Below are 20676 nucleotides of genomic sequence, written 5' to 3'. Positions count from 1 at the left end.
AAAATTGCGATTAGGCCCTTGCCGCCCATACAGAGGGCGGCAAGGGGCTAATTGCAATTTTGGCCGCCCATAAAGAGCTTGCGGCCGTACTTTTTCATCTGGGTCCCTTGCCGCCCCAATAGAGGGCGGCAAGGGACCCAGATGAAAAAAGTACGGCCAAAAGATTTTTCTATGTTATGTTAATAATAAATAAAGAAGTATTTATTGGTAAAACTTGTTAATATTGTTATAAAAATGTATTGAAGTTGGTTGTTGCGCAATTTCATATGTTACGTGAGGTATTATTTTGTACCTTATTCGACGTATTAGTACTCGGATAATTTATATAGGCCTATCGCAGTCTGGGTCGTAGAAACATTATATGGACTTAAACAAGGAGAATTATGTAACATGAAGAAATAGTAGTACAATTTGAACATGATACGACTATTTGCATTGCGGTTACATAGATGATATTAGATTTGAACTAGGAGGGAGGTAGTGCAATAGTTGAACACAACGACGATATAATAATGGGACAAGGAAGCATGACAGTATTGATTCCAAACTAGTAGATCTACGTAGTTACCGATATCTACAATACGCACTTCTAGATTAGTACAACTAAAACCCTAAAAATATAATGCATTTATTCAAACAAATTTTTAAAGAATACACACTATTTAACTCAATAGTCACATATAGGATCTATGAATATTACCTGAAATTGGCGTCTGAATCCGGCAGGGCTTCGCCCCTTCTTCTCTTCTCCTCCCCTCTCTTCTTTTTTTTTCACTGGAATTGAGGAGAGAAGAATGAGGGCTGGGGGCTGGGCAGCAGGCCTTTATAGGGAGCGAGGCCTGCCGCCCGGCCAGAGGGCGGCAAGGGGCCGCCTGCAAAATAGCCGGCCCCGACTGGCTTTTTTGCATTCGGGCCCCTTGCCGCCCCACCAGAGGGCGGCAAGGGTTTTCCTGAAAAAACCCTCCTTCCGTCACCGCCCGTTCCTCCCCCCGTTTGCCACGTCAGCTTGCCGCCCCAGAGGTGGGCGGCAGGGTCTATTTTTGTAATTTTTTTGGTCGATAGATTATTTCTATAAATATTTTTTTAAAAAAATCTAAAACCGAAAAAAATTCATCGTGTTTGTGAGAGTTGGATTGGGGTACGTGTTGAGTGAAAACCCCCCCAAAAAAAAAAGGGAACGGGAAAGCGGCGAGCGTGCGCGGCGGCGGCGGCGGCGGCCGCGGAAGAGAAGCTGGACCCGACTGTCCTCGCTCCTCCTCCGGAAGGGTCAGTCTGCTCTTCTCAGTTCTCTCTCCGCCCCCGTTTTGCGAACGAAGCATATTTCACGGCAATGTCGCTAACGGAGAAGCGAGCCATCGTCAGGTGGTAGGTGTGATTTGGGTGTAATGGAAGAGAAAGGGTGCGAGTTCTTCGGGAATTCTTCGCGTTAGCAAAACTAGCTGATAAAATGGTGTGCAGTAATGCAGTATCAAGCCCTCCCAACTGTTGATCCTTATCTCTATCAATTTGTTCAAGCCTGAAAAGTTTCAAGCACAGTTTCATTAGGTGTGTTTCTATTGTATGCTTTGTAACTGGTTGGATGAACATAGTTACATAGTGTTGATTGCTGATTGTGTTAACAAGTGCTGAGTGCGTACATGCCAATTTTGTCAGAAATTATTCTCTTCTAGTACATCTGCTAGTCTCACTTTGTGGAATTACCCGTTGTATTAAGGCTTGCTCTGTCTGTGGCTACTTTTTTGGAAACCAAAATAATGTCTGGTGGTTGACTCATCCGTACTCTTTTCAACAAATGTTTAATTTTATGCGTAAATGTAAAATTTGTAATACATGCGGATGCGGACCATGCGGTACACCATTTCTTTCCTTCTAGTACCCTGTTTTCTGTAGCTCCATGAACATTTGATCATTATGTCTTCCTATTCTGGCATTCATAGCAACAATGATCTTAACACTGTTGGTCTATGAAAATTATGGCATCTTCTGACTTTGATCTGTGCAGCCTAACTGCAATCTCTTCCCATGCTATACTCTTGCAGATCAGGATGAGAGGCAAAGATCATAGGAGACAGTGTGCTCGACGGAGGATACAGGATACTGATCCTTGAAAGTTATATATATACCCCTGATCAAACAGCATTAGGAATATGAAGAACCAAAGGCTGTGGCTTTGCCATAGCACCATCTCGACAGCTTCCTGTCGTTGTAAGCAAGAAACAATTTGTAACTTTATGTACTTCCCCCATCTTAATGAAATTTGGTCGCCGTTCCTTCGGCCGACCCGGCAAAAAAAAAAAAGAACCAAAGGCTGCACAAGGCACGTTTTTAGACAGTATAATTAACGTGCTTCTCTCCCAAGCAAAGATCAAGGAGGGAGGTCATACTTGTTGTCTACCTGGCGCACGAATGCACCGAGTTCTTATCAGAACATTGGGCTTTAGATTTTATCACCACCCTTAGCTTGGGAGCTTTCCAAGCTGTTATCAAAACCCTTTCTATTCTATTAATATACTAGGCAAAACACCTGCCTATTTTTTGAAGAAAAAGAATTAATATGCTTGCAGCGAGTGAGAATGGTTCTAATTAGTTCTTTTTTATTTTACAGTAAAAATGGAAAGCATTATATGTGATTAAAAATATTTGGGTTTTTCTTGTGTTTTTCAAAGTTTGATGTTTTTAATAATAAATAATTATATATCCTGGAGGTTGCAAATTAAAAAAAAACTCTAGATATGAGAGGAAGGGGTCTCATATCGAATTTTATTAAGAGGGGTGATAAGACTTCGAACCTAGGCTAACTAGCCCACCACCTTGTGCTGCTAGCCGGAAGACCCCCGGCGTTTCTTGTTGCAAATTCATATCAACTTCAAACTCAAACTTTGCTGAAAGATATTTGGCTAAGGCTAACATACTTGACGAAAACTCCAATGGGTGAGTGAAATGCAGGTTCAAAGATCCACTGTAGTTTGAGCAAATGGTAATTACCCTATGTCTCCTTTAAAAAAGGCGGGGGCGGGGGGATTAACAACCAAGGAGAAATAGTAAGAGTGTGTTGTTTTCTAACACACACGCACACACTACAGTCTACAAGATGAACTTAGGGGTTCAATCATACAATGTTAAGGTATATTTGAAGCAACGTATTTTTTTCCTGATTATCGACATATCTAGCCCACATGTTTCTTGTAAGCTTTAAGCAATCCTAAGTCCTCCATATGACATCTGCCTGTGATGTGAGTGCTTGAGACCTTGAATTTAGTTATTTAACAGGTAGGCCCTGGCTCGGTTCATAAGTGTTGTAAAACTTAAGAGTGCTCCTTTTGTAAATAATGATGCTTCATTATGCACCGCAATGTGATCACCTGCCATTTCTGCAATAAAATGTGCATCTGGAACTCTCATTGCATTGCTACATGCGGTTGCTTTCAGCATGTGCCTTATTACTGATTTGCTTTGCAGTTTGCACATCATGAGCTTTTTTTTTTACCTATTTTTATACCAGCCTCATTCATGTTCTGCTTATCTTTGCAGCTTAAATATTTCCTGTCATTCAAGAAATGAATGCTGGATGATATGCTTATCATCCACTAAAATCATCTGGGTTATGGTGTAAAGAAACATTTTTATGTTCTCATGCTTCTCTTTGCAGTTGAGAATTGCTGTGAAGTTACATATCGTTGTAACTCAAGGCTATAGATACAGTAATGGAAAATTCAAAGAGGACCAGAATTTGCTTCGTTCCAACTTCCAAATGCGCCGCCTGGTGGTGGTGGTACATTGGGTTTGGTGGACAAATAAAGGAGCTTCGTACTGTTGCATTGGCTACTTCTGGGGAGCTCCTCCTTTTGTAGCATTTGATTCCCCTCCTCGCACACACACTTGCCACATTTCATGGCAGGGGAGCATAAAAGCACACTGCTCTTTGTTTTTAAGTGCCTGACAACTGTTGCCTCCCCCTGGGTCCTTGCCACGTTCAAGCTGAAGAGGAGGATCGGATTGATTGGGATAGGAGTTGCAGATCCAACAAAATCCTACTGAAATATATACCACAATGGAGTTTTACTACTTAGCAGTAAATTTCTTTTTTTTTACTGAACACATATTCCAACACTATGTCATGAACTTGAACATTGTAGTATTAGACAGATAAGATGTTTTCACAAGCTGTAGCATTGTCTGTGCATGGTGATTGTTGCTGTTCTTCGGCTGGGATGCCTGGATGCACACCAAAAGACAGGAAGAGGTGGATTTGCAGCATCTGGGGCTCAAGCATATATTGCACCCAAAGGTACGGCCTTCATTTACTTCTTTTCACAGTTTGGCTGGATCTAAGTTGTAGGTAGCATGACAAGGGGAACTGAACTGAAAATGGGATTGAAGTGATTGTTTCTACTGGTCTGTGATCAACAAAGGAGGAGAAGATGAGTGATTGATGAGCAGTAAATAAGGACTGCAGCAACCCTGCAAGTCTGCCTCAAGGGGTGACGGATAGAGGAGAGAGAGCACAGGAGGGGGGAGGCAAGAAAAGGAGGAACAAGGACCTACAAGGTACTCTTGGATTGGCCTCTTATGGAAACATTTTGCTTGCTTGCATTTGATTCCCCCCTTCCCTTCGCAGCTGTTTATGATGGTTGGACAGCACTGCTTGGAGATCTAGCACAATAAAAGCTAGCCTCATCATCATCATCTCTCGCATAAATACAAGCGGCTCTTTTTACTCATGGTATTTACTTGCTACTACTACTCTCTCTCGCTTTTTTTTTTCCTCTTCATGTTGCAATGTATGCACTGCATGTTTCTTTCGTATAGAGACTGTTGGTTCTTCTGAGGAAGACTTTTCCTGCAAAAAAAAGGTGTAGGTGGATTCATTACACTGTCCCTTATATAGAGTAAATGTGTTATAGGAGTAGATCTCTTTGTCGATCTGGTTCTTGCTTTGCTTCTAGAGAGAACATAACTGGAGATACCTACCACAATGTTTGACTTCACAAGTTATTTAACATCTGAATGTGCTTTCATTGTTGCCTTTAGTTTGGGGATAACAAAAACCCATCAAATCAGTCAGTGGAAAGAAATTGGTGACGGATTGGACAAGTTGATATCTCAAGTGGTGTTCTGTCTATAGTTTTAGGTTGTGTTTAGTTCAGCGCAAAGTTTGAATTTTGGTTAAAATTGGAGATGATGTGACTGAAAAGTCGTGTGTGTATGACAGGTTGATATGATAGAAAAAAACTGAAGTTTGGATTCAAACTTTGGATCTAAACACAGCCTTATAAGGGCAAGGCATTGTGCCAATTGCTTGTTTTTCACATGTTTTTTTAATAAGTTTTGTCTCTTCCTCCTAAATGACGTTCTTATAGACAAGTTTAACAACTCCGCATGATTTTAGCATCTATATTAGTTGGACAATTCATCTCCAAGCAATCTTAATTGTCTACTTCAATTTATGCCAACAACAAAAATGAATGCCCTTTTGGCAAGCTTGTTTAGACGCTTTTATGAAGGGCAACACCATAGCTTTCCCAAATCCAAATGCAATTGGCTTTGATGATTTAATGTTTCTTTAAGAGCTACACGGCGAGTATATTTGCAATTTGAAATATCAAATATCTGACAGGCCGTGCATAGTATGGATGTTCTGAAAATTAAATGGAGTCTTCTGATAAAGTGATAAACTACACCAACTACTCATTTCCTATCATACCAATAGCAGTACTAACACAGCCAAAAGAGGGATATGCTTCCTTGGTGTTGCAACAAGGAATAGAACTAATCAATAACAAACATTAGAACATTCCATGAAAATCGTTCCAATCCATATCTTAGCTGCAGCTAACCACAACTGGCACAACGTTAAAGAAAAAATTAGGAATATCTCAACCACTCTCCTTTTCTACTTTAAACATGCAACCTCAGTGCTAATCTCTGTCTCCTAATTATTTTCCATCATGGGTAGCAAGTATGCGCACTTGCCAATACCTTACACCCATTGCATTCGGAATACTGCTCTTCATAAGCACACGAACAAAAACCTTAAGCTGATCAGTAAAAGACAGGCAATATGCTACACACTCATAAACATGGCATATTTTTTTAAACGAACCAGTACAAGAGGGTGCCAATTTCATTGAACAGAGGGATGCGTCGTTGGTGTTGCGTATGATAAACATGGGGTGTGTTTAGTTCACGTCAAAATTGGAAGTTTGGTTGAAATTGGAACGATGTGACAAAAAAGTTGGAAGTTTATGTGTGTAGGAAAGTTTTGATGTGATGGAAAAGTTGGAAGTTTGAAGAAATAGTTTGGAACTAAACTCGGCTATGGTGTAATGGACCCAAAATGCACCGGGGGATAAGAGTATTTATCATGCGTATGAACGTATCATGATGTTTTCGATCTGGTTAACGTGGTATTGGGGAGCTGGGGCCTGGGAGTACATGATGATATGGATCTTGAGATCTTCTCCTCTTCTGCACAGGCAGAGGCCAAACATGATATCTTTGCATTGCTTCTGTATTAAACCCTCTTTCACTGGCGGGTGGGTGATGGGGCCTTTATATGCAGAGAAGTGAATGTGCAGACAATGGCTGGGGTGGATTGGCCCTAAATGAGGTAGTACCCAGTGTAGTGTTGGCTGAATACAAGAAACCTGTGAGCTACTAATTAGTTCTGAAACATCTATTGCTCCCTGCTCTGGTTACTTGCAATACACTAGTCTGAAATATGACTAGAAAATTATGGAAAAATCTAAGTGGATTGCTCCCTGCTTTGGTTACTTGGCTACTTGCAATACACTAGTCTGAAATAACAGAGTAAAAGCATACGACAATTATACCTGCGAGAATGATATTGTCTGGAGAAATTTTCAGTGGGATGCATGCATCCCTGTGTTCCAACACAAACCAATGGGCATCGCATTGTGCGCGTCATTGTACACACATACACTGTGCAACGGTGCTACTCCTTACATGTGATCCATTTTTGATCGGTGCCTGCAACAGTGCAAGTAAATGTGCATCATGAAGAGGCATAAAAAGGAGGGATGATTGTTAGGTGAGGAGCCCAAAGCACAGTGAGAGGACACAGAGAGAGGATTAGCAGTAGTAGTATTGTAGGGATGGAAGGAAGCAAGGACAGAGGCCTGGTGATAGATACCGATCTTACATCGTTAGCATGCTTTTTAAACTGTTTAACGATATATTTTTGTATGAAATATAAGATAAATTTATCTTTTTTCAAGTTCAAAATAATTAAAATTTCAATTAATTATGTATTAATGGCTTTCTTGTTTGGAGTGTTTTTGAGGTGAGGCTGTGAGAAACATAGCCTGGGGGTCCCTCTCAGTCTCAACCCTGTGTGTTGGTGTTTTCTGTCTTCTGTCCTGTGTTCTCTTCCCTCCTTCCAAAACCTCCCCATAAAAAGAAGATGCATGACAGCATGCTCAGAAATCTCTTTCCTTTCCTTTCCTTAGCCCTTCCTGCCTGGCTCCTTCAGATACCAACCTCACCAATCCATCATCTTCTTCTTCATCGCTGTGCAGCTACACACTCTCACTGTGTGGAGACGAGACAGAGAGAGAGAGATCACGTAGCAGCATAAGAGGAGGAGAGGAGAGGACAGCGGCAATGGTGTAGAGCAGCTAGAAGAAGAAGAACGCCGGTGTGTAGTAGGCCATGGCGGCAACCTTCTACGGCGTCGGCAGCATTGCACTCGCCATGCACGAGGACGATGAGGAGGAAGGGTCTGGGAGGGTCTTTGGGTTCGCCGCCGGCGATCTTGTCCGGCCGGCGGTCGTCACCCAGCAGTTGTTCCCGATGACGGCGGCGGCGGCGGCGGTGGTGCCGGAGTCGACGGAGCAGCGCCACGTTGCCGCCGCCGCCGAGCAGTGGGCCCGGCCGCCATCGAGGAAGACGCGGCGGGGCCCCCGGTCCAGGAGCTCGCAGTATCGCGGTGTCACCTTCTACCGCCGCACCGGCCGCTGGGAGTCCCACATTTGGTCAGTTCATCTCTTGTCTTCTTCTTGTATTTATACATGTGCATATTTACGTACATTTGCTTTGCTTTCATATACTTGGCAATTGTATTCTGTAAAATGATTCTGACTGACCCATTTCAATCTCGCTTGCAATGTGCCAGCAATTTAAAAATTTTGCTTCTGTTATTTATCTTTGCTTGTGCTCTGTGTTTTTGAATGTGCAGGGATTGTGGGAAGCAGGTGTACTTGGGTGAGTGCTTTTGTCTTGTGGAAATGTCTCAGTTATATGGTCTGTCAATGCTTAATCAATTACGTGTCAGAATTTGTTCATGTGTGCATTGTGTGATTGTTTCTAGGTGGATTCGATACGGCACAGGCTGCTGCAAGGTAAAGCAGTTTATAACAGAGTTCTGCACATTGTCTTGTTTTTATCTGAAAAAGAGAGAGAGAGAGAGAGAGAGAGAGAGAGCAAGGTGGGTTAGAAAAACTATCTGAATTGTTCGTCTTCTATGATCTGTTCCAGGGCTTATGACCAGGCTGCAATCAAGTTCCGTGGAGTGGAGGCAGACATCAACTTCACCCTGGATGACTACAAGGAGGACATAAAGAAGGTGATCAGATTAAGCCAGAGCAGAACAGATGCTACCCAAGAAAGAACTGTTCTGTTCACATGCATCTTTCTGATTTTTTTTTTTGTCATGGCATTTGCATTGGCAGATGAACAACTTCAGCAAGGAGGAGTTCGTTCAGGTTCTCCGGCGACAGGGCGCCGGCTTCGTCAGGGGGAGCTCGCGGTTCAGAGGTGTCACCCTGCACAAGTGCGGCAAATGGGAGGCCAGGATCGGCCAGCTCATGGGCAAGAAGTAAATCAATCCACTCATTTCAGAAAAAAAAAAAGAAGATGAAATTTTGTTAGTTTTAAAAAGTGAATGATTCAATTTTGTTCTGATTCGGTTTCGTTTCCTCCCCGATCGTCGCAGGTACGTGTACCTTGGCCTGTATGACACGGAGATGGAGGCTGCCAAGTATGTGACATCATCGTCGCTGTCTGCTGGAGAATTGCTTGTGATCATCACCTTCATGATTTGTTCTTAATTTATTTTTACTATGATATCAGGGCTTATGACAAAGCGGCGATCAAGTGCTGTGGCAAGGAGGCTGTGACCAACTTTGACACCCAAGCGTACGAGGACGAGCTCAACCTGCAATGTAATCTATCTCCCTGTTTGTACTACAAAACGCTTTGATTTTCTTAGGTCAATTTTTTTTTATCAAATTTATAGAAAAACATAGTAACATTTCCAACACAAAACAAACATACTATCAGAATATACATTTAATAAAATTAGTTTAGTATTGTCAATGTTGTTAATTTATTTTATAAATTTGACTAAAATTAGAAAAAAAATTGAAAGATAAATATCTTGAGGAAGTATCTCAGTTCTCTGATGAATGATCACGACAAAAATAAGTTGCCTGACAATTGGCAACTGGTATGCGCCTCGCATTTTCCTGACCGCAGTAGTGTTTTTGTTGTTGCAGCTTGGGATAGCGAGCTTGATCTTGAGCTCAGCCTCGGGTGCTCCGGTGGCGAACGGGCCGCCGGCGAGGTCCTCCACTCTGCACCAAGCAACCAGAGGACGAGCCTGACGGTGAGACTCGCATGTCCATTGCTAGATGACACTGTCGGTGACATTGACGATGAGCTGTTCCATGCCCGGGAAAAAAAAAACAGTTCATGCTGCCGGAGGAGGAGGAGATGACCGCCTGCCACCGTCAGAGGAGCATCTGGGCTAGGCCTTCCTTGGCTCCGGCGATGCCGGACGGCGGCGCGGTCATCCGCCCTGATCAGCATCAGCATCACCCCAGTAGCCGGAACATGCTCCTGATGGTATGTATGCTTACTGACAGTGGTGTTCCTACATTGATCTTCCTGAGATCACGGGCCCTGAGTAGATTATCTTATTCTAACTAATGTGTATCGTGTTAATTAGAAGTAAAAATTGGATAATTAGTACTACCTCTCCATTTCATATTAGGCTTAACAGTATAAAAGTGGCTTATGACTTTAAAAAAAGTCAAATGAAAAAGTTATTTATTTGTTTAAGCTTAGACTTTTCAACTCATAAGCTGGCCTATAAGCTTAAACAAAGAAGTCCTAAGTCGTTTGACTTTTTTTAAAATCAAATTTCTTAAGCTTTGAACAAGTTTATAGAAAAATACATCAATATTTTTAACATGAAACAAAGAAACTATCAAAATGCATTTAGTTCTATAAGTGTTGCTGTATGTTTCTATATGTTCATATAAACTTAGTTAAACTTTCTAAAAGATTGATTTAAAAAATACTAAAATAATTTATAATATGAAACAAAAGAAGTATATATAGAACTCCAGGCAGTTTTAATTCTGAGTTCGCAACTGCTCGCTGATCAGTTGATCACCTCACTAAAAGATGCATCATGCATGCTAAAAATTGCTAACCACGGGCTACAGGAGTACAAGGACGTGTCGTTTTGCTTTGATTATTTTTTGGCTTTGTGACGCAGTGATGAGTAAGTGTAACCCAACAGTATCTGACTGATGAACAGAGCCAGGTCATCAGCAGCAGTGGCGGAGGAGGAGGAAGCGGCAGGCAGGGCGCAGCAGAGCTACACATGCGTCCGCGCCATGGCTGGTCCAGCGGCGGCAATAATTGGGCGCCGCCGTACGCCGCCCGGCCCCGGCTGCCCGGCGCCGAAGACGACGAAGACGACGACAGCGCCGCTGCAGCATCATCAGGATTCCCCATGGGGCAGGTGGCCACGGCGTCGTCCCCGTCCAGGCCCAGCAGCAGCAGCTGCAGCAGCAGGAGGAGCAGCACTGCCGCTGCCACTGCAACTACTGGCCGCTGAATCAGTGGGCTCTCAGCTCGCTGCCTGACTGATCTGCCACCTGCCAAGCTGGGCACGCCGTGTTGCCTAGGATTCTTCTTAGCTGCAGGAAGCCGACGACCTGATGTTCCCCCCTCGGGGCGCCGCGCCGCCGCCGCCGCCGCCGCCGGCGCCGATGACGACGAAGATGGCCGGATTCTCGTTTTTGGTAGGGCAGCCTCGGTGCATATCGATCCCGGCACGGCCGGCGCCGGCATTAGCAGATAATATTTGTACCGTGGACGACCCGTAGTGCATGCGCAGATAGATCGATAGATCGCCATGCTTGGAAAGATTCGAGCGGGTTGCATTCAAGCTTTGGAATTTTTTTGTTTGAACTGTTGGGTTTCCCTGCAGTAATGGAATGGAATTTTACCATGGATGCCTGCAAATTGTCGATGCTTGATTGATTGATTCTTCCGTTTCTGCTTGCTGAGTTGCTGTGCCTCGCTCTACATGATGTTGCTCCAAATGAAGGGACATAAGAAAAACATGCATAAACGTGCACTGACATTGCGACACAAGGTGTAGAGTCGCAGGGATTCCTGCAAAAAAAAAAAAAAAACTGAACTACTCATGTGGAATATGTACTGGTACAATTTTTTTTTATGAAGTCCTTGACTTCTCAGCCCTGTAGTTAGTGATATTCCTCAATTATTTCTAACCTTTGAATGATTGATCTGTTGTCATCATGTCCCGCCCAAACACCTAGTGCAGTTCTATTTAGTTACAACTTATGAATGGTCTTAACCCTAAACCATTATGCACTTGGGGTGGATTGGTCCATTAGTTTTTAAGGAATAGATCAACTTGGATCTTTGGGGAATATTGCATTCATAGGGATCATCCCATCCTAACTATTCTCAAACCAAACAGTCCGAAAAATGTGTTCAACCCAACCTCATCCATTCCATCTCTTTGTACCAAACACATGATTAGTTAATCATATGTGAACCCTTGAGTTATAGTTTTCTCATGCTTTATTCGATAAATAGGAATACTTAGTAGAAAAAAAAATATTATGCCGATTCGTTAGGAAAAGAAGAAGAGGCCAACCCTATGGATTTCTCACTTTGCTCCACAGTCTACACGCAGGTCCCCATCCTTTTCTCTTTCGGATTATGGATTATAGATTATTATGGTCACACTTCCTAAGCTACTAAATGGTATAATCTTTAAAATATTTCTTTATTGGTATTTCTTTCTTATAGAATAGAACTATATTAAACCACCTTTTTAGCTTTCTAATATTTCATCCATTCATCAACGCCCTCAAATAATTGTGATAAACTTTGTTTCGGCCCTCATCCGTCATCTATATGAAATGTGGGACCTTACGTTGTCATTGTTGAGTCCTGACCACATCGCTATCATTTACTCCATCCGTCCTAAAATATAGCAATATAATATAGGATGGAATACATCTTAATACTATAAATTTAGACATGCGTTATGTCTAAATTCATAGTACTAATATATGTCTAATTCCATATTAGGCTGCTACATTATAGACATAATGAGTGTTTTATTCTTGCTCTCTCATAGGGTGATTTATTGTCGGGAGGGGGCTGCCAGCAAAATTTCCACAGCGTGCCCTACCCATCGTCTACCACGTCACATTTCTAGCTCTAGCATAGAGCGATTTATATGCCCCATCCTACGGTGGAGCAGGAGGAGTAAATTTCTACAAAACTTCGAAACAGTCATTTATTTTTTTAGAGTAAAGTGCACAGGCGGTTCTTAAACTTGTAGAGATGTGCTATCTAAATCCCTAAACTCTCAAATACATATCCAAGTCCTAAAACTTGTCAAAGTGTGTCATCTAGATCCCAAAATCGCCACGGCCCCTCCAGGATTCTACGTGACACTAATGTGACATGCCACACGGAAATGACGTGGCATCATCTTGACTGACAAATGGGATCCACTTAAAAATTTTCCTTTTCCTTTTTTTTCTTCTCCTTCTTCTTTTTTTTCTTTTATTCTCCTTTCTCTATGACCCGAGCATATCGTGCGGCGGTGGCCTACAGTTGTTGTGAGAGGAAGGAGAAGAAAGGAAAAAAGAGGGAAGGAGAAGAAAAAGAAAAAGGAAAGAATAAAACAAGGAAAAAGAAATTTTTTTAAGCGGGTCCTATTTGTCAGTTAAGATGGTACCACATCACATCCATGTGGCATGTAATATTAGCGCTATGTAGGATACTAGCGAGGCTGTGGCGATTTGGATCTACTTCCTCCGTTGGCTTTTTTTTTTTTGACGGAGGGAGTAGATGACACACTTTAACAAGTTATGTGACCTAGATTTGCATTTTGAGAGTTTGAGACTTAGATGACACACCCTACAAGTTTAAGTACCGCTCGTGCACTTTACACTATTTTAAAAATCTTTTTAAAAATCAATAAATAAATATATAAAAAAGAAATTCTAGTAGTGATGTGATATAGATGGGCCTGATGGGCTATCCCATCTCTCGCCCTTATATGGGATAACTGAGCCCAACCAGATAAACGGGCTTTTTTTACCCAAGTCTAACAACAACAACACGCCCAGAGTCCCTAAACCGACCTCCACCCGCTATAAATATCCTCCACCCGAACCAACCTTCCCCACCTCACCGACCCAAACCGCGACCCGCTAAGGCCGACCGCCTCCCCCGCGGGGGGCCCCACCCATCAGGGACTCCTCCTCGTCACCAACGCGTTATTAACGAGGCGCTAATCCATCCTTCTCTCCCCCTCTTTCCCCACCGCCTCCTCCGCCCCAACGCGGTCTCCCTCCCCCCCCCCTCCCCCGCGCGATCGCTCGCACGCACGGCCGCCGCCGCCGCCGCGCCCAGCCATGGCGGACGTCGCCGCGGACCGGCCTCCCGCGGCCGAGCAGGAGGAGGCGCGGCCGCCCTCATCCACCGCGGCGGTGGCGGAGGAGGACGAGGAGGAGGAGGAAGGGGACGTGTGCCGGATCTGCCGGAACCCGGGGGACGACGAGCACCCGCTCCGGTACCCGTGCGCCTGCAGCGGCAGCATCAAGTTCGTGCACCAGGACTGCCTCCTCCAGTGGCTCGACCACAGCAACTCCCGCCAGTGCGAGGTACGGAACCCTCGGTTCGCTTTTATGGGCCGCGGGGGCCTTGGGGTTTGTCTCGATTCGGCGGTGGAATCGATCGATTGGATGATAATCCGGTGCATTTGCTCGATAATTTCTGGTGAATTTTTGCGGTGTTGTATGTAGCTGGTGGTTGTAATAGGTCAGCATCACTTCGCTCGCGCTGGATAGGGGCAAGTGATAACAGTGATACCTTTTATGGGCGAGAGAGGTTTCTACGGCTCTAAGATGATATAATTTGTGCAATAGGGTTTGTGAACCGTACGCTGAGACATTGTTTTTATTTAGATTATTTTACAAGGCTGCTAGCTGTATTTATTTGATCTCGTGGCAACATTAGCTAGTTTCAGATATTTCTCTACAATCACATTTACAGATGTAAAGCTTAGTATGGACAAGGTTTTCTACCTGTGACTGCAAGAGATTGAAAACTAGCACATTATTTAGCTTGCGAAGAATATACATCTTGGATCTGTTGATAATATTGACGGACCAGTTAGGTTTAGGTTGATAGATGCCGGGACATGTGCCTCTATTTGCATAAAAAAAGAGGACATTAGCTTAGTAGGGACAAGGTTTCTTCCTGTGTCTGCAAGAGATTGAAACCTAGCGCATTATTTAGCTTGCGAAGAATCTACATCTTGGATCTGTTCATAATATTGACGGACCAGTTAGGTTTTGGTTGATAGATGCCGGGACATAGTGCCTCTTTTTGCATGAAAAAAGAGGACATTAGTATTCTTTTCTCCTTTTGTTTTGTTCAACTCAACAGTTTGCAACTTTGCTTAGGTAATTTTTTAAACTATGTGTGTATATGCTTTGCAGGTTTGCAAACATGCATTCTCTTTCTCGCCCGTCTATGCTGACAATGCTCCGTCAAGACTCCCCTTCCAAGAACTTATTGTTGGTGTTGGGATGAAAGCGTGCCATGTGCTTCAGTTTGTCCTCCGGCTTGCCTTTGTTCTTTCAGTTTGGCTCATGATTATCCCCTTCATCACTTACTGGATATGGAGGTTAACATTCGTGAGAAGTCTTGGTGAAGCACAGAGGCTATTCTTGAGTCATATCAGCGCTCAGTTGATCCTAAGTGACTGTTTACATGGTTTTCTTCTCTCAGCTATTATTGTCCTTATATTTCTTGGAGCTACCTCTTTAAGGGACTATATAAGACACTTGCGGGAACTTGGAGGGCATGATGCTGAGAGGGATGATGGGGGCCGTGAAAGGCATGGTGCACGAGCTGTCAGAAGGCTACCTGGTCCTAATAACAGGGTTCCTGCTGCAGATGGAAACGTTGACGAATTAGCAGAAGCCCAAGGACTTGGTGCTGGTGAACTTTTGAGAAGAAATGCAGAAAATGTTGCTGCTCGATTAGAACGACTTGAAGCTCAAGTCGAGCAGATGCTAGATGGTTTGGATGATGCAGATGGTGCAGAGGATGTTCCTTTTGATGAACTTGTAGGCATGCAAGGCCCTGTTTTCCACTTGGTTGAGAACGCAATAACAGTAAGGATTTTGCTTTCCTGCCCCACAACATGTTCTTGTTTTTTTAATGAACAGTACGACATTGCCATGTTGCAGAACTTCTTGCTTCTTATGGGCCAATTTGGAAGTGATAAATATTACTTCCTCCGTCCCACAAAATGTGTCGCTTTAAGGTTATGTAGCCAAATTAACGTGATGTCAAAAAGACCAAATTGCCCCCATTTATTTGATTCAGTTCTCGATCCTCTATCACCATTGTTGACTGCGAATATGTGTGGTACACCGAGTCCATCAAGCAAGCTGCACCTCACCACCTGCTTTGGAGGCTCCAGCTGCTGCCGCCACGAATCCCGCCACCCCTGATTGCCGGTCACGCCGCACCCTGGTTGCTGGCTGCTGCCACAAATCTCGCCGCCCCCCTGCAGGTTGCCGTTGCTGCAGCTGCCGCCCTTTGGGTTGCCGCCGTCGCCAACGTCCAGTCTACCGCGGGGAAAATAGAAGGATCGTGGGGGGCGGCGAAGATTGGGGATCGGTGCGGTGGGAGGGGGCGAGCGACGGAGGAGACGAGGAGTCGGATGGGGTAACTGAATCAGCGAGAAGGTAAGATCACGGATTGGAAAAAAATAGTTTTTTTCTGGTTCCACGCGTAGACTGGACCCACCACCCATCTGTAAAACGACACATTTGTGAAATGGCAGGTTTTGTGGGACAGAGGAAGTATTGAATATGCTACAAAACTACACACACTACTTCCCAAACTGGCTTTGCATAGTTTATCTTGGTTTCTTCGTTTGACGTGATGTTCAACACTGTTGCGCATTATGTGCTTATTTTGCTAATTTTGCCAGCTTTTTTTTCTTCCTTTTTTTGCTTCTTCAAGCGTGTTTGTTATTCCTGACTCCTAAAATATGCCATGAATGGCCTGAGGGAGTCTTTTCTATATCTTCATTTAAAAAGCTTGTAAATCAATAGTGTGGCATGTGCTTTTAAGTTTTAACAACATGGACCACTTGATCTTTTCAAGTTTTACTGCAGTTGTGCTGTGTCCCATAGTGTTCATTCCTGTTTTTATTTTCTCCAGGTTCTGGCCAGCAATGCTATATTCCTCATTGTTGTGATCTTCGTACCATTCTCATTGGGAAGGATTGTCCTGTACTATCTATCATGGTTCTTCTCTTCAGCCTCTAGTCCTATGCTGGCAAGAATGATGCCGTTTACGGAAACTGCTATTTCATTGGCTAATGATACATTGAAGAGTGCACTTAATGCCGTGAAGAACTTATCTGCTGACAGCCATAATGAAGGTGTCATTGGTCATGTCATTGAGGTGGTTACTCAATCATTGAAGATAAATGCCACTGGTCTTACTGTAATGCAGGCCTCTGGGAAGAGTAGTCTGATAAAAGGAACTGCTATTGGCTCATCCTATCTTTCTGATCTGACAACTCTTGCTGTGGGATATATGTTTATCTTTTGCCTTGTGTTTTTGTACATTGGATCATTGGCTTTACTGCGGTATGCTAGGGGAGAACGTTTCACCATTGGGAGGCTCTACGGTATAGCTACCATTTTAGAGGCTATCCCATCTCTATGCAGGCAATTCTTTGCTGGAATGAAGCATCTCATGACTATGGTCAAAGTTGCATTCCTTTTGGTGATTGAACTTGGTGTATTTCCCCTTATGTGCGGTTGGTGGCTTGATGTATGCACCTTAAAGATGCTGGGTGCAACAATTGCTCAAAGAGTTGAATTCTTCACGATGTCACCCTTGGCAAGCTCCTCTATCCATTGGCTTGTTGGGATTATATATATGCTTCAAATAAGCATATTTGTCAGCCTTCTTCGAGGGGTATTGCTCAATCCTTTTGCTAGTTCCACTATCAGATTCGTAAATTCTCATGGATCTCATTCTCACTGACTCTCTATGATAGGTACTGCGCAATGGTGTTCTTTATTTCTTGCGGGACCCTGCCGATCCAAATTACAATCCGTTTAGGGATTTGATTGATGATCCTGTGCATAAACATGCCCGGCGAGTTCTTCTGTCTGTTGCTGTGTATGGAAGCTTGATTGTGATACTTGTTTTCTTACCTGTCAAACTGGCCATGCGAGTAGCTCCATCGATTTTTCCTCTGGACATCACGTGAGTATCATCTCTGTGTGTGTGTGTATTTATTTATTTTGTTCCTTTTTCATTTTAGATTTTTAAACCTACATTGTTGTTGTGGATTTGCAGCATTTTTGACCCATTTACAGAGATCCCAGTTGATGTGCTTCTGTTCCAAATATGCATCCCGTTTGCAATTGAGCACTTCAAGCCTCGTGCAACAATTAAAGCACTTCTGCGTCATTGGTTTGCTGCTGTTGGTTGGGCATTAGGCTTAACTGATTTCTTACTGCCAAGACATGAAGAAAATGGTGGGCAAGAGAACTGGAATGGCAGAGCAGGTAGAGATAGGGTACATGGTGGCCGGGAAATGGTTGCCCCACAGCTGGAGCAGCGTATGATACAACATGTTGCTGATAATCTGAATGGCAGGGGTAATGCCAATGACAGTAACGAGGTCGCTGAAGAATCTGATGTTGATGACCAGGGAGATTCAGAGTAAGTATAATATCTAGATATGTGTAAAAGAGTAACTATTTTTTCTGTAAATGCTTAAACTCGCACACATTATACTATCATCTCATATTTACAGTAACTACACTGGTTTGAATATAATTGAGTAATGATTCAAATAGTAGTAAACTGTAGATACAAAAAGTAAATATTGTCTCTTAATATTCACATCTTTTATTAAATTGTAACTATAAAAAAGTAAATATGGTGTTTATTATTCCCTCGATGTTCGTATGTTTTATTTAGAAAAATCTAGAAGTCAGTCAAGAACCCAAGATATTATTTTGCATCTATAGCATTATTATTATATTATTATATCTGTGGCTCAATTATATGATCTTTTTCAAGGTATGGTTTCGTCCTTCGGATTGTGCTCTTGCTTGTACTGGCATGGATGACTCTGCTGATATTCAATGCTGGAATGATTGTTATTCCAATCTCACTTGGTCGTTTAGTTTTTGAGGCTATTCCCCGCCTGCCAATCACACATGGCATCAAGTGCAATGGTAATTTGCTGATGTTAATATGTTCAATTATTTTTTTTGCTTGATAGCTTTCCGTGTTCACAATATTGGTTATCTTCATATTTGCTAACACCATGGTAAATTGTTTCTCTTTGTTAGATTTATTCTCTTTCAGCATTGGATGTTATATTATCTGGAGTGCAGCAGCTGGAACCAGATATGCAATTGATTACATTCGATCACGACGACTGGCCTTCCTAGTGCAACAAATCTGCAAGTGGTGCTCTATTGTTGTGAAGAGTTCTGCTCTCCTGTCAATATGGGTAAATCATCTGGGCTGAATTTCTTTTTCTGTATTTATGGCTTTAAGCTTATCGAACCATGGTTGAAGAGTGTAGAGTCCTTTAACTAGAAGTTGTTCTATAGTTTATGGGTACTTTTGGAGGCTACCTTTATATCTAACGAGAAATGTTATATCCTTTTCAGATCTTTGTTATTCCTGTGTTGATTGGACTCCTGTTTGAGTTACTGGTCATTGTACCCATGAGGGTGCCTATTGACGAGAGTCCGGTTTTCCTGTTGTATCAGGATTGGGCTCTTGGATTAATATTCTTAAAAATATGGACTAGGCTGGTAAGATTACACAAATTTGTGATCATTTTGTCACCTCAGTTAATTTGTTGATTGTGCTCCTTAGAGGTCATTGAGGTAGGTTTGTGCTGATTATTTGGCTTACATACTGTTTCCAGGTTATGTTGGATCAAATGGCACCTTTGGTTGATGAAAGCTGGAGGACGAAGTTTGAGAGGGTTAGAGAGGATGGCTTCTCCCGTTTGAGAGGTCTATGGGTCCTGCATGAAATCATAATGCCTATTGTCACCAAGCTCCTTACAGCTCTCTGCGTTCCATATGTTCTTGCAAGGGGTGTCTTCCCAGTGCTTGGTTACCCACTCATTGTGAACTCAGCGGTCTACCGTTTCGCGTGGCTTGGCTGCCTGATATTCAGCGCGCTGTTCTTCTGTGGCAAGAGATTCCATGTTTGGTTCACCAATCTCCACAATTCCATTAGGGATGACCGTTATCTGATTGGGCGGAGGCTGCACAACTTTGGTGAGGACTCACTCCATTCAAGTGAACCTGGAACAACTACAGCGTCTGACGATGATGAACACGAGCAAGCACTCATTCCTCGCGATCAGGAAGGAGAGTTGGGGCTGAGGTTCAGGCGCCATATCATGCGTGGAAACCAACCGAGAATGGCTGCATAAGCAGGGACGAGTTTTTGGACAAAGCAAGGGGCATATGCACGATCTGACTTCTGCCCTGGAGCTTCTGCTTGTGATTAGTAATCCGCATTGTAGAGTGAAATGAGTCCGTCAGTTAGTGATAGGAAAAGTAAGGATTGTTGTACAACAAAGTCCAAGGGAAGAACAGCTCAAAAAAAAAAGAATACACACCAGAAAACTCATGGTAAGCTCACTTCCCTGTGGCTATGTGTTGCTGACTGTAAATATAGACGAACTACCCCACACAATTTATTGTGGTTCTGATGTGTAATGGACAATGAATTACTCCTACAGTAGTACATCAAGTTGGATAGTAGCTAGGGTTGGTAGACGATGTTGTCCACACTTCATTTCTTTTCATTTCTTGTGAACTTTTTGTACCTGTTGGTGTTGGATCTTTTTTTTTTACCGCGTCTCTGCTGACAAGGAAGGCACACAGCAGCGGGGAGGGGCAACTTGTCGGTTGACTTACTCGGTCGGTACGTGCAAGGAAACTTCGCCTGCATTTGTTCACATCGAGATCGCCAAGGAACATATAAAATAAATGCTTGCTGTGTCTTTGTATTTTGATTTCGCCTTAACGAGGGTCCCGGGATTTGTTTCACCCGCTACGGTACCGCGGGCGGGATTGAAGACCTGCCTAGATCTTTATAGCAGCAGACACGGAATGCCTATATATGTGCAGCACATGGGATTTCACAACCCAAAGACGGGAAACCTCTTGGCAATTGAATGGCACGTTTGCAGTTGAGGATGCACGCGGCTGAAGATGAGCACAGCGGAGACTTAACGCAATCCCTTTAGCAAAGCATTTTTTCTGCGAATATGAATCTATT

At 43.2% G+C, this 20676-nt stretch overlaps 2 protein-coding genes across 2 annotated transcripts; both read left to right on the top strand.

Annotated features, from left to right (window-relative positions):
- The first annotated feature begins 7447 nt into the window (after positions 1-7447).
- Positions 7448-11274, top strand: LOC9271266 (ethylene-responsive transcription factor RAP2-7). Its single transcript, NM_001424535.1, has 10 exons — positions 7448-7994; positions 8198-8223; positions 8330-8360; positions 8497-8584; positions 8691-8836; positions 8954-8998; positions 9091-9182; positions 9516-9625; positions 9709-9864; positions 10565-11274. Exons 1-10 carry the CDS (start codon positions 7672-7674, stop codon positions 10865-10867), a joined length of 1320 nt encoding a protein of 439 aa, NP_001411464.1. The 5' UTR covers positions 7448-7671; the 3' UTR covers positions 10868-11274.
- A 2344-nt stretch (positions 11275-13618) lies between these two features.
- Positions 13619-20130, top strand: LOC4341618 (probable E3 ubiquitin ligase SUD1). Its single transcript, NM_001424536.1, has 9 exons — positions 13619-13970; positions 14811-15491; positions 16552-17319; positions 17402-17613; positions 17707-18075; positions 18439-18596; positions 18714-18877; positions 19041-19187; positions 19304-20130. Exons 1-9 carry the CDS (start codon positions 13722-13724, stop codon positions 19820-19822), a joined length of 3267 nt encoding a protein of 1088 aa, NP_001411465.1. The 5' UTR covers positions 13619-13721; the 3' UTR covers positions 19823-20130.
- The last annotated feature ends 546 nt before the right edge of the window (positions 20131-20676 follow it).

The sequence above is a fragment of the Oryza sativa genome, chromosome 6, assembly GCF_034140825.1.
Source record: "Oryza sativa Japonica Group chromosome 6, ASM3414082v1".
Lineage (NCBI taxonomy): Eukaryota > Viridiplantae > Streptophyta > Magnoliopsida > Poales > Poaceae > Oryza > Oryza sativa.
The sequence above is the reverse complement of the archived record's forward strand: the minus strand, read 5'-3'. Positions and strand labels throughout refer to the sequence as shown.

Excerpts from the sequence above, each read along its gene's own strand:
- LOC4341618 (NM_001424536.1), top strand. The coding sequence starts at position 13,722 with ATGGCGGACGTCGCCGCGGACCGGCCTCCCGCGGCCGAGCAGGAGGAG. Across the intron at positions 18,597-18,713 it reads ACATGGCATCAAGTGCAATG|ATTTATTCTCTTTCAGCATT; the intron begins GTAATTTGCTGA and ends TCTCTTTGTTAG. Across the intron at positions 19,188-19,303 it reads TAAAAATATGGACTAGGCTG|GTTATGTTGGATCAAATGGC; the intron begins GTAAGATTACAC and ends TACTGTTTCCAG.
- LOC9271266 (NM_001424535.1), top strand. The coding sequence starts at position 7,672 with ATGGCGGCAACCTTCTACGGCGTCGGCAGCATTGCACTCGCCATGCAC. Across the intron at positions 9,626-9,708 it reads ACCAGAGGACGAGCCTGACG|TTCATGCTGCCGGAGGAGGA; the intron begins GTGAGACTCGCA and ends AAAAAAAAACAG. Across the intron at positions 9,865-10,564 it reads GCCGGAACATGCTCCTGATG|AGCCAGGTCATCAGCAGCAG; the intron begins GTATGTATGCTT and ends ACTGATGAACAG.